The following is a 13507-nucleotide window of genomic DNA, read 5'->3' as shown; positions in this document are numbered from 1 at the left end:
CCGGGGCTCTGGGACCGGGCTGGGGTCTTCTGGCATCGCCTGGGTGACAGGGACCGCTGGCGAGCCACCGCCTGCCTCAGCTGGGGGGCAGGGGTCTGGGCTCTGTGCGGGAGGAGAGGAGGCTTCGGCGGACTATTCCCTGAGGATGGGGGAGGGAGGCACTGCACCCCGCACCGTGCACTTGCCTCGCTGGTCATTGCTTCACGCCCAGGCAGGAGTTTCCATTTCCCTCCGGTTGGCAGCAAAGGTGGAGGAGAGCCCAAGTGGCCTGGAGCCGGGACACTGCCCTCTCTCTGCCTTGAGATTTCCCTCCACTCCTTTTTCCCCATCCATTTCCCCCTTCGACTCAACAGCAGCGTTCTTCCCCGCTCCTTAATTTGTTCCACGCACATATTCTAGGACTCAGAGCTATTCACTATCGGCTGAAAAACAAAGTTTATTTTAAAATACTCCACTTCTTCCTCTGACTGGCGGTGGACATTAAACAGCATCCCTAGACTTTCCCGCTCTGCTCGCCCTTCTGTGATGCTAGGAGAGGGAGGTAGGGCCCCGACTTTCGCCTCTCGATCGTTGTTGATGCTGATTACCTGATGTGTTGCTCCACGTCTTTGGTGTGAATTGTAATTTCTTCCTTGGTGTCTTGCATCCTTGATGTTACTGGCTTTTGAGGTTGGTGTTTTGTTTCATTGTTTGAAAAACATGCGGAGAACTGGGCTTGTCTGTTGCAGTGTTATCTAACATGGGTGGTTAGTCACTTCTCATGCTTCTCTCCTCATATTTTTTCTCTTTGTTTTGCTTTTCAGTCCTCCAGAATACACATCATATAACCCACGAGGTGGAATGGTGATGTCTCCATGAGGGAACCTCCTCTCACTCATCCTGTGATGTGTGTCATACTGTTCTTGACTGGGCCAGTCATCTAAGATGTGATTTACCCTGTGAAACAGGGAGAAGACTTATGGACCCCAAACATCATTTCAAGTTGTAGTTGAGTTTTTTAAAGTACAGACATACATGCAAAGCTCCTTTGCTTTGGACCTTCTGCTTTGTTAAAGCTGCTGTGTTGCTAACCCAGAACTGCTCCACTGTTTTGACTGATCATCATGGCTTCAGTTTGGAAGAGACTACAGCGTGTGGGAAAACACGCATCCAAGTTCCAGTTTGTGGCCTCCTACCAGGAGCTGATGGTTGAATGTACCAAGAAATGGTAAGAAGTGCCTGGGTGTAGAGTTTGCTGTGCTGTGGCCTAAACTCACTGTGGCCTAAACTCTGCTGCTTCTGACAGCAGATTTACCTTTCTGTAGTGCACAAGTGTGTAGAAGCTGGGCGGGGTGCAGATTCCTCTAACAAGTACTGTGGTGTGCACTGTTGCTGCTGGTACCGACCCTGTGGGTTTTAATTACTGCACTTCAGTATGGCTCAGAGGACTGTAACTATGAGAGCACACTAAGTACAGTAGATTTGGTCTTGAGGTCTTTCATCATTAGTCTTAGAATAACTTTGATTTTTATAACTTTAAGGAGGCATGAAGAATGGTTATTGAAATATTGTAAACATATATGCATATGTTTTGATGTAACATATGTCTATGTTTCAATAGAGTTTTAATACGGAAATCTGTTCTTGTGGGGTGGTGATAATCTGTTTTAATTTGTTCTTGATCTTTATTTTTTTTGCTTAAAATAACTTTTCATTATTTGCATAATAGAGTGCCAGTCCATACAACCTTAGAAATTCTTTTGTTCTGTGCTTAGTCAGGCAACTGTGTTTTATTTTAATTGCCTAATGGGATACATTTCTTGGCCAGACTTAAGGAAGCAATTAGTAGTGCTGGTCTATGATTTGCTTCTTTCCACTTGAGCAAAGTAAATTTAGGGCTTTCTTTTCACTGCCCTGAATGATAAGCAAGAAGAATTCTTATTTAGTCAGAGGAAAAAAGTTAATCTTAAGCAAATGGTACTTTGGGTTTTGATTTATTGCAGTGATTAAGTAGTATTACTGCAAAAGTAAGTCCATTTCCTTGTCCACATGGACTGTAATCTCATGTCTGTGTTAATCTCTCTTTTTAACATCCTTTTTATTAAACGGAAAAATAGCTTCCTCTACTCTAGAACTCTTAAAGCATATTTGAATATTTATTTGGAAACTAGTTTCCGAATGCTTTTCTCTTGAACTTGTTAGGAATGTTGCTTTATGTGCAATTCAAGAAATGCATGTACTGATTACCTACTTTATGGTAGGCTCTGTGGCTTTAGAGTTGAATATGACATAATCCCCACCCTCAAGGAGTTCACAGTCCAGGGTAATGACAGTCATGTAAATAAATTCTCTGTGATAGGTGCAATAATATAAATATGATGTAGGGATCTTTATCTGTCTCTATCACTTAACAGTTGGATATCCTTGGGGACAGGTTATTTACTCCTCTGAGATAGTTTTCATATTGACAAAGGTAATAATGGTACCAATTCATAGGAAGGGTTATTGTGAAGATTAAATGAGTTAATACATGTAAAATATTTGGAACAATGTCAGGCACATAGTAAATGCCCAATAAAATGTCATCATTACTTACAAAGTTGGCAGACAAGGGAATAATCAACTCTTTAAGGGTAGGGTAGGGTGTGGGATGGCTTTCTTGGAGCTGAGTTGAGTTTTGAAAGATTCATAGTAATTGGCCAGGAAGCTAAAGGGGAAGAAATGAAGGATATTCTAGACTGAAGCAACAGCCTATGTAAAAGCATGGAGGCATGTGGCATGCTGGAAGTTCAAGCAGTGTAGTTGGATAATGATGGGGCTTAAAGTGCAGGATGGGAGGAGTGCAGTGGGCTATGATGTTTTAGAGGCAGGCAGGATTCAAATAATAAAAAGTAAAGTGCTGTTATACATGGTGTGGACTTTATTCTGTGGGTGATGGAGAGATAGGAAAAGGTTTTGAGCAGAAGAGACATTAGGTTTATATTTTGGAAAATCACTTGGATGACAGTGTGGAGTAAGGATCAGTGGAAAAGGTAACTGGAGGCAGGGATGGTATGGTAGCTATTGTAATAGATAAGGTGAGAGAAAAGGCTTAGACTAAGGCAGTGGCAGAGGAAATGGAGAGAATAGAGCAGAGGGACACTTAGGACACAAAATGGATAGTACTTGGTGGTCATTTCAGTAGGGGTCTGGAAAGGGTGGGGATGAGGGAGAGGGATAGGTCTAGGTTGATACCCGTTTCTGGCTTGGAGGACTGGGTGTACTACTGACTAAACTAGGGAATACATGAGGAAAATCCTGATTACAAGTACTTCTTAACTTGGCAGTATGCTGGGGGCATCAACTTTAAGACGGTTAAATTTGAATCTCTTTTCTTAAGGGAAATAGAATATGTCAGGTGATCCTTTATTCACAACATGAGTTTCTTCCTCACAGTTTGTGTCATCCCTGGATTTTATTTTTCCTTAAAAAGTGTGTAAGTTATTGTTAATGTGTCTCAAGGTGAAAGCAAGGATGAAAATTTAACTTGATTATAGGTGAATAGATGGCTTAATTATTTTTAGGGTTGGACATTATGGTACACCTGTTAAATTAGATCTTTATGATAAGGTCTGGACTTAACACAAGAAACATTTGGATATTCTAGAATTTTTAGACATGTAGTTCTAAATATTTTGCATTTTTCCCCTCTCATTTAAAAATATAGTTTAAAGCTAACGAGGTGACAGTGCCCAAAGAATAATATATTTGTTTGATGTCCTGGAATTTTATTTATAGGTGAATCCTTAAATAAAGCTTTAAAATCTTTTCATTACATACAAATTTGTTGTTATGATTTTTAGTTAGTATTCCTTTTGCCTTACTTTGCATAGGGTCCTTGTGATAAATACAGATTAGGCCCAATTTCTATACTTACATCCTTTTTTTTTATTCCTCATGTTGATGCTTGCAAGAATTCTTAAATTATTGGATATGTGTGCTGAATTAGAATCTATTTAAAGGACATAAGAATAAAAACAGACTTGGACACCTTGTAAGAACATATTTTATCAGCTACTTTTACATTTTAGGTATTGTGTTGGTGGTATGGAAAAATAAAAGGAGAGGAAGGAAATTTAGAGATGCCAACTGAATAAAGGGAAAGAGGCATTGAAGATAAATTGTAGGTGTTGAGAGGATAAGAAAATAGATCTAGTATAAATCAGAGAAGAAGGAATAAACTACAAAAAGAAAGGACAGTTAGCATTGCATTGGGATTATGCCTTTGTAGGTAAACTGTGTATATAGGTGCCATTGCCTTTTAGAATCTTGCTACTTCAAGTGTTTTCTGAGAAGCAAGAGAGTTTGCAAAAGCCTGTTAGAACTGCTGTCCCTCAGGCCCTGCCCTAGGCTTACTGAATCAGAATCTGCTTTTTAATGAGATCCATACTATGCACATTAATGTTTAAGAAGCAGTATTTTAAAATAATGTTTTCAACCTTACCAAGTGCCCATTCATGACTCCAGGGTAAAGTATACTGATTTCTGCATGAATTTGAAACTCAAGGGAATGAAGATGAAACTCAATAGATTCAAGAAAGGCATGGAATGGAAGAGGTTGTTGATGGAACAGGTTAATGGGAATCAGGATATGTTTTCCAAGGGAGAACGCATTATTTCTGTGATTAAGGAGAGGAGAAATGTTTCCCATGTTCTCTTGTCATGGCCATAGGTTATGAACCTGGACATGACAGATAACAGGATGAAGGTAAGAGTTTCAGGAGGCTGTCTTTTTTTAGATGTAGGCCATGAGCAAACTCACAGCATTTTACCTTGATCAAAGGATGGATTCTATACATTAGAGGGTTTGGAGTTTCTGCTTTCTCACACGTTTCTTTGTTGCTGTCTTACAGTATTTTGCATTTGCCCAAGGTGGTGTGTTTCCTTAGTTCAACAGGATCTAATTCATGATTCTTTCTTGGCGTAGTGGCTCTAGAAGTTAGGTCAGGAACAAAAACCAGAAAGACTTTTATTCATCTGAGAGAAGGAAACTATACTATGAAGTCCTATTCCTCATCACTCCTTGATAACCAGGTAGAGGCTCTAGCAAATTTGGAGATGATAAGTGTTCATATTCCTCTTCTCTTATTGTTGTCCCCAAGTCATTTAATTATTAATCTTACTTAACTGATGTAGCTCTTGGCAAGTGGTGAGACTGGCCGCTGGAGATGAGTTTGAGAGAATGAGACTGTGCTGTCTTTGCTCTCTTACTTTGTCTCTTATCCTGTACTTTTTATCACCTGCAGCCCTTTTTATCACCTGCAGCCCTTTAGATTTTAGAGAAGTCTTCACTTGTACGACCTCTCAATGGCTATTCGGGTGTTTGAGGAAACTACTTGAAAGTTAGCACGTTGTGGTATCATTGTGGCAGAGCTCAATTCTGATAGGAGCTCCCTTACATGATGAGAACCATTATGAGCATGTATATTTTCTGTGTATATCTATATATCTTCTACATATATGAACATATTTTATCTGTTTTTATATTTCTTCTATATAAGTCTTAGTTATGGCATTCAAAAAGTATTTAAAGTACTGTAAACTTCTCCCCCAAAGGCATAAATATATTGGTTTCTGGTTTTTCTGTCATGTAAGAGTTCCTTTTTCTTAAATATAGTTTTAATTATAATTTATTTTTAAAATAGGTAATACAATCACATGGTTCAAAATTCTAGAGGTACATAAAGGTGTTTATATCCCTGAAAATAACCCCTCATTTTCTCCATTATTCCACAACTCTTTGCAAACCTTGTGACCTCAGGATTTGAAAAGTGAAAAACTAGCTCTTCCCAGTGCTTAAGTGTGTGACGCTGACCTGTTAGATAAAATATGAACTCCTTAATCTGATGTTCCAGGCCCTCTGTAACTGATCCCAAGTTAGTTTTCCAGTTGGATGTTAGAATGCTACATGCACTGTAAGTATTAACTTGAGTTTACGAAGGCCAAATTACATTAATAAGTACTCATCCAGATCCACTTCTTTGGGTGGCTTAAGCAAGCATTTCTCTGTTGCTCTAATGGAGTGAGCTAAAGCAACATCCACCTTGATGTGAAAAACCTACTTTTGAAATACATTAAAAAAATAATAATTGAGAACAAGCTTGGTGTGTTTTAGGAGTATCTAGAAGGCTGGTGTGTCTGCAACACAGTAGAACAAGCTAAAGTGATAACAGGTAAGTTTGAGAGGTAGGTAGGGGTTAGATCACATATGGTCTTGAGATCATGGTAAGGCTTTTGGATTTTAAATGAGATAGGAAGCCGTGGTAGAGGTTTGAGCAGGGAAGTAATATAATTTACATTTTAAAAAGCTTATTCTGGGTACTTTGTGGAATATGAACTGTCCTGAGTAAAAATGGAAGCTAGGATGCTATTGCAGTAGTCCAAGTAGCAAAGCAGTGTAATGGTGCAGGTGGTGAGAAATAATTGGATGTATGTAGGTAACACACACACATGCTTCTACTACACTTTATTGAGGTATAACTTACACTTTTACATACAATAAAATGCATCCATTTTAAGTGTATAATGCAATAAGTTTTGACAAATGTATAAACTCATGTAACTAGAAATACATTTTTTGAAGATGTAGTTGACAGGACTTAATGATGGATTAGATATGATGTAAAGTGAGAGATGGATCAATAATGACTGCAGGGTTTTGGCCTGAGCAACCAGTGAAATGTAATACTAATTACAATGATGGGGAACACCAGGGAGGAAAAGGTTTGGCGTGAAGGAGAAATCAAGAATTGGCTTTGCTTTCTTTAAGAAAAGAAGACATCCAGCTGGAGGTCTTAATTAAGCAGTTAATTTGAAGAGTCTCGAGCTCAGGGGAAAGAAGAGGCTAGAGTCTTGCAGTGTATAGATAGAATTTATAACTATAGGCCTATAGGAAGTTTTCTGTGGTGTCATAGAGATTAAGAGGACTGAGGATTGAGCCTTGGGACACTTCAACATATAGAGGTGGGGAGGAAGAGGAAGAGCCAGCAAAGGAGACTGAAAACAATCAGTAGTGAGGTAGGAGGAAAATCAGGAATGTGTGCTTTCCAAGGAAGCAAGTGCAAAATGTATCAGGAAAGGAGTGTTTAGCTGTGTCAAATACTTTTGAGAGGTTGAGCAAGATGACCACTAGATTTGGCAAGTTGGAAAGAGTTGGTGACATTGAGGAATGGTTTCGGTGGAATTGTGGGGATGAAAGCATAATTAGATTAGGTTAGAGGAAAGGAAGTGGATACAGTCAGTATAGGTAATTATCTTAGAAAATTTTGCTACAAACTGGAGAATTAGGTAGTAGGTGAAGAGGGACAAGAGGTAAGGTATAGCTTTTGCATGGAAGATATTGCAGCACGTTTTAATGCTGATGGAAATGGTTGGTAAAGCAGGAAAAACTGAAGATGCGCTGGGAGAGGAAGTAACTTCAGGAGAAAGGTCCTTGAATGAGAGAAAGGGAACAGGATCCAGCACATAAATGGAAAGTTTGAACTTAAATAGAGGCAGGGACAATTCATTGTTACAAGGAGGGAAGCAGAGTACATGGGTAGGGAAGCATTTAGGTTGGTAGATTTGGTGGGGAAGGATGTGGACTTTCTCTTCTGTTGGCTTCTGTTTTCTCAGGAAAATAATATTAAGAAGTCATCATCCAAGAGGGAGGTGACAGAAAGTTATTGAAGGATTGACAAGAGAGGAAGTATGAAATCGTCAAAATGAAAATGAATTGAGTAGGGAAATGTAGGATTGTTAGTGCTGAGGACCTTCTTAACATTGTGGTCATAGATATAAAGTGAACGCACCCAGCATGTTTGCATATTTTAATTCAGCTATGTTATGTTCAGTGCTTGGGTGCAGGCATGGAATAGGCAGAGTTGGATTTAACCAGGGATGGGTTTATGTCAGGAATGTGTAAGTGAGGAAAAGAAGGGCAAGGAAATTGGGAGTGAATGCATGGGAGTGGTTATAGTGATGAACCATGGAGTATAGGATAGAAAAGGAGGAAAATAAGGACATGAAAGTTAGGATGGTCGATGGAAGAGTGAAGAGGATAAAGATTTTGAGATCTTAAAGAGATTAAATAGTTGTTGGGATTGGGATACCAGAGTGAATGAGCTAGAAAATTGGGAGGTAAGAGTCAGAATGAGATGTTTGATTTTGGAGGATGTGGTTAACAGTTATGACAAGATATAGGTGGTGGTCTCCTTTGCTTATTAGTTAAAAAAAAACAAGCACATATCTTCAATATATTTTTTAATATATTTTAAATTAATATGCTTTATATGTTAAATATGGGTATACCTTAATTTCTCATTTTTTTAAATAAATAAATTTAAGTAGAATTTTCCCCTATATTTAAATGGGTCATCTTTTGTACCTCTGGGGTCTCTCATTTCTCTTTAGACTGTAGCTGTTAGGGTATAACCATGGTGGTTGGTGGTTGAGATGAAATGGAGGAAAAGATTTTTGGAAGTGAAGAGGGCAATCAGGGAATTTAGAGGCTATGGGACAAGTTATCTATGTGGCTCTTGGAATTGCTGAGAATAATTGGAGGAGAAATGGTTAAGACAGGGAGTCAGGTGCTGAAATCTCAATGAATGAGAGGAGAGGTGGGGCAAAAAGTTTTACTTTGCAAAACTTTCTGTTACAAGTTATGTGAATGTTAAACACCTTATTCTTTGAAACAAAACAGGACAGTCTTCTTTTCCACAAGATGAATTGTCAGAGGTAGATGTAATTTTAGTAGAGAATAAATTGAGTTGTTACTTTGTTATTTTATTTTTGTGTTTCTTGGACTGAATTTTTTTTTAAACTTGAATTGTTATGTAGAGTATTTTATCTATATTTTAAATGTTTAGTCTATGTGAAGTTCAGTTATACAAAATTCAGTTGTGATGGGTTAAGGAAAATAGTGGAGCGTCTTTATGCCATAAAGACATAATTGGATATTGCAGTGCTTACATCACAGTTGCCTTGACACCAGGCTCAGTATGCCTGTAGATCATTGACAACTTTGGCCTGATCCAAGCGGCCTCTTTTGTAAATAAAATTTTATTGGAATACGGCCATGTCCATTGGTTTACATATTGTCTATGGCTGCCGTCATACTAAATGGCGTCTTACCCATGCTAAATGAGTAGTTGTTACATAGACTGGATGGCTGCAGTTTGAACTATTTATTATCTAGCCCTTTAAGAAAAAGTTAACCTCTGCTCTAAATCATTAGAGTTACAGCTAGTGTTTGTGGAATCTAGAGTCTGGTACTAATCTAGTACTTAATCTGTTAGTACCTCATCTGTAAAATGGTGAGGGTAATAACAGTGCTTCCAGCATAGAGTTGTTTTGATGATTAAATGAGACAATACATGTAAAGTGGTTAGAACAGTGCCTGACATATAGTAAGCACTCAGTAAATATTGCCCATTGTCTTTATCTGATTATTTAAGCATTACATGGTGAAAAGAACTATCTAGAGAAAAGGAGTAGAGTGACTGAGAAGAAGACTGAAAATATAACCTGAACATTTAAGAGTGTTTGAGAAAGATGAACTAGCGCAGAAGGCTGCAGTGACCCGAGAGGTGGAAGTAGACCAAGGAGCCTGATAGCAGAAGTGCTGTGCTGAAATGAACTAACTTTTGACAGTACTTCGGCTTTTGGGGAAAGGAGCTACCTCTTTTTGCTTCTGGCAAAATGGGTTCATATGGTTTTATAACTTTATTTCTTTTTTAATAACCACTTTAAGTAAGTGATTTTCAGCTAAAGAATATGGATAAGGAAACGAACTTAGTTCCTCCAAAGTAGAATTAACTTGCCAGCATTCGTGTGTGTGTGTGTGTGTGTGTCCCCTGTGGTGACTATTTATGATGTTTAGGATATATTTTTTTATGACAATTTTCCTTCAAATTTCTTTTCCCTATCATGACTTTTATAATGGCCCCATGGAATAAATTGTGTCTTTTGGTAGTATATTTTTTAAATGATTTGTAAGGGATTATGCGAAGATGTTCTACTCTTATGACAGTTTAGTTTCATATTAGTTTTGTAATTAGATGCTCAGGGAACTTAAAATTAGGCATTTGTAGAAATGTGCTATTGATGCATCAATGTGTTTGTTATAATTTTGTGGAACATATCAACAGAAGAGTCACTGAAGTAGTTCACTGCATAACATAAAAAGTCTAGTGTGCTAAAGGAAAAACTGTACAAGCATTTTTAACTGAGTGTTCAATAGGGATGTTCATATTCTGCATATTTTTTAAAAGGAGCGGAACTGAGTTTGTGAAATTGGGACAGTAAAATTATTGCAGAATGCCATATATGTGTGTCTTATTTTTCAGTCTTACAGTGATATTTTTAGGCCGCTTTGCTAATAGACACCTAAAGAATTTCTTTGGTAAGTTTGATCTGTTAAAAAATTTCCTGGGCTTCCCTGGTGGCGCAGTGGTTGAGAGTCCGCCTGCCGATGCAGGGGACACGGGTTTGTGCCCTGGTCCGGGAAGATCCCACATGCCGCGGAGCGGCTGGGCCCGTGAGCCATGGCCGATGAGCCTGCGCGTCCGGAGCCTGTGCTCTGCAATGGGAGAGGCCACAACAGTGAGAGGCCCGCGTACCACCAAAAAACAAAAACAAAAACAAAACAAAAATTTCCTGATGTTATTAATCCCAGTGTTGTTTTTATTGAAATACTTCTTTTTAAAAAAAGCCACTTCTAAAAATTGACTTTATTACTGCATTAACAATAAAAAAAGAATGACTTTAATGCAAAGAATGTATCACTTTAAAAGTTGATACTCTGCCTATGTCCAAAAGAGTTTGTCAGCTTGAGAATATAAAATAACACTATGTTGACTAATTTAGGGATATAAATAGAACAGAGATAGTCTTAGAGGAGCAGAGAGTACATGTTACTAGGCACTTAAGAGGAGTTACCGCTGGACACTGGAGTTGGTTTTGAGTTTACTGTCAGCTGTGGCAAAAACGGAAGCACATTGGCTCACCGAGTATACCTTCTGGCTAAAGAAAATATTCAAACTCATTTGCAGAGACTTTTCTTAGAAATTAATTAAAGCAGGATTTTTATTATGAAAAAAATGTATGACATTGGATAACGTCTCAAACTACAAAAGACTCAGACTTTTAAATAGGATAATGTTTATACTGACCATTTATAACAACCCTGTATGAGAGAATATGGCTGAGGAACCTAGTTTTCTGATCATCTAATTTAAATCAAGGGTGCGCATTGGAAAATTTAGAAGAATGAATATTTAACATAGATCATCAAGTTCTATGCTGTGCCATACAGGAGCAACTAACTACATGTTGCTATTTACATCTAAATTTAAATTAAATAAAATTAAAAATTCAGTTCCTCAGTCACATTAGCCACATTTCAGGGGCTCACTAGCCACATGTGGCTAGGGACTACTGTATTGGATGGTGCAAATATGGAACATTTCTATCATCACAAAAGGTTTTGTTGGACAGTGCTGTTTTAGCCATTTCCTCTCAAAACTGGCTAATTTCAGAATTGCTGGGGCACTCTGCAAATAAGGTGATTGCTGTCGTCTTTGCAAAGTCCTGATTCTGTAGGTCTGGAATAGTGCTGGCAAATCTGTCATTTTAGAAGTTCCTCAATTGCTTAAGATCATCAAGCCAGGTTTTAGAACTACCACATTTGAGTCCTCCTCAAATATCTGTGTAAAGTAAAGCTTTGGCAAGTGTTAGGTGACAGGTCCTATTGGTACTCCAGAAATTATTAAGTTGAAAATTTGAATTGAATTTTTTTCCTTTGTTTCAGCTGTTTTGTAATGTGTGTGCGTGTGTGTGCTAAAAGTGAGAGCAATGTACTTTAGCTATGCCACATATAAAGTTGTCAAATTAATATAAACATTTGAACCAGTTCATTTATTCATTTAAAAAAAAAGTTTGCTCTCTTCCATAGAAGCAAGGACTGTTGGGGATAGCTAAAGACAGAATAATTTTTTTTTTTAAAGAAAAGTTTTGATGCTTCTCAAGTACCTGCACTGTTGTACTTCCAGGCACCATCTCTAGAGCTGCTGATTTTTTTTCCTCTGAAGATTCCTTAATTCTCTCTCCAGTTTTTCTGTTGCCAATGCCTTGGTGTCATCCTTTGTCATCTTTTGCCAAGGTGCATGGTTCTCAAAGTGTGCACTGAGGAGCCTAGAAAGCGCCGCAGAGAACTCACAGGTGTGCCAAGGGATGCTTAAAAATGTTGAGGGAAATACAGCAACATCTGTTGGAAACCACACAAACTACAAGCTTGAGGTAGCTCATTTGCAAAATTAGATTGTTATATTCCTTTCAGTGATACCATATTTTTACAAAGCTGAGTTTTTGGTAGTTGCTATGACAAAAAGCAAGTACCATGTGAAAATCCATATGAAACAGGAAAAGGGGAAGGTCGTGTCCAATCTGAATCTAATGTTTGAGAAGTTAGCAGTACTCAACACAACTTGTTAGGACATACATTTTTCTAAAGTTGTTTGGACCTGACTATTTAAACAGAATGGTTGGGCTTCCCTGGTGGCGCAGTGGTTGAGAGTCCGCCTGCCGATGCAGGGGACGCGGGTTCGTGCCCCGGTCTGGAAAGATCCCACATGCTGCAGAGCAGCTGGGCCCGTGAGCCATGGCCGCTGATCCTGCGCGTCCGGAGCCTGTGCTCCGCAACGGGAGAGGCCACAGCAGTGAGAGGCCCGCGTATCGCAAAAAAAACCCCAAAAAACAGAATGGTTAAGTATTTCTTTTGGCCTATGAAAAAATTACTGACACACTAATTAGGGCTTTGTCAACCCAGAAAGTTTGGGAACCTCTAGTATAGGCTTTTGTGATAGCCTTTAACATTTTCCTCGCCTCTTTTTGGTCCTTTGTCTATATTATTGTCATTGTTATCCTTCTATAAGGAACCTTCTGGATTTCCCCTTTGTTTATAGGGTGCTGTTAGTATGGTAACTTTAATCTTTTAAGTTTACCTTTATTCTATTTTACTAGTCTTTTCCAATCATTTCCCTTAAGCTTCCAAAGATTGTTTACCACATGCAAATAATTTCCTTCACATGTTAGCTTTCATTCTCCTCTATCCCCTTCCAACAATCATTCAATGCAAAGAGCACGTAGTAATATACTCTATGGCAAAGTAACTTAATTGAAACTGAGTTTATTCATGCAATAAGTGGGCTTAGAAATTGAGTTTAATGGTTCAACTTTAATTTGAAGAATACTCTAATTTACAAAATAATCTTTTAAAAATTGGTTAATTCATTTACTTTTAAACTTTTTATTGAAATTATTTTAGGTTTACAGAAGAGTTACAAAGATAATATAGAGAGGCCTTGTATTCTTTTCACCCAGCTTCCTTTGAGTGAAATTAGGGTAAATAAATTTACCATGGCCATTTATCAAAACTAAGAGATGAACCTAAGTACAATACTATTAGGCCAAAGTACAGACTTATTTGGATTTCACCAGTTTTCCATTAATA

The 13507-nt window shown here is 38.2% G+C and overlaps 1 protein-coding gene across 6 annotated transcripts in view; it reads left to right on the top strand.

Moving 5' to 3' along the window:
- Positions 1-13507, top strand: part of EHBP1 (EH domain binding protein 1) — a 564927-nt gene that overhangs the window by 216178 nt on the left and 335242 nt on the right. For all 6 annotated transcript variants that reach the window (XM_019942549.3, XM_073791336.1, XM_033838462.2 and 3 more), the window contains one exon: positions 804-1207. In XM_019942549.3, the coding sequence (XP_019798108.1) occupies positions 1104-1207 (104 nt within the window). In that variant the 5' untranslated portion in view covers positions 804-1103. The remainder of the gene's footprint in view (positions 1-803; positions 1208-13507) is intronic.

Source organism: Tursiops truncatus, chromosome 14, assembly GCF_011762595.2.
Source record: "Tursiops truncatus isolate mTurTru1 chromosome 14, mTurTru1.mat.Y, whole genome shotgun sequence".
Lineage (NCBI taxonomy): Eukaryota > Metazoa > Chordata > Mammalia > Artiodactyla > Delphinidae > Tursiops > Tursiops truncatus.
Note: the sequence above shows the minus strand (reverse complement) of the source record. Positions and strands in the feature narration are given on the sequence as shown.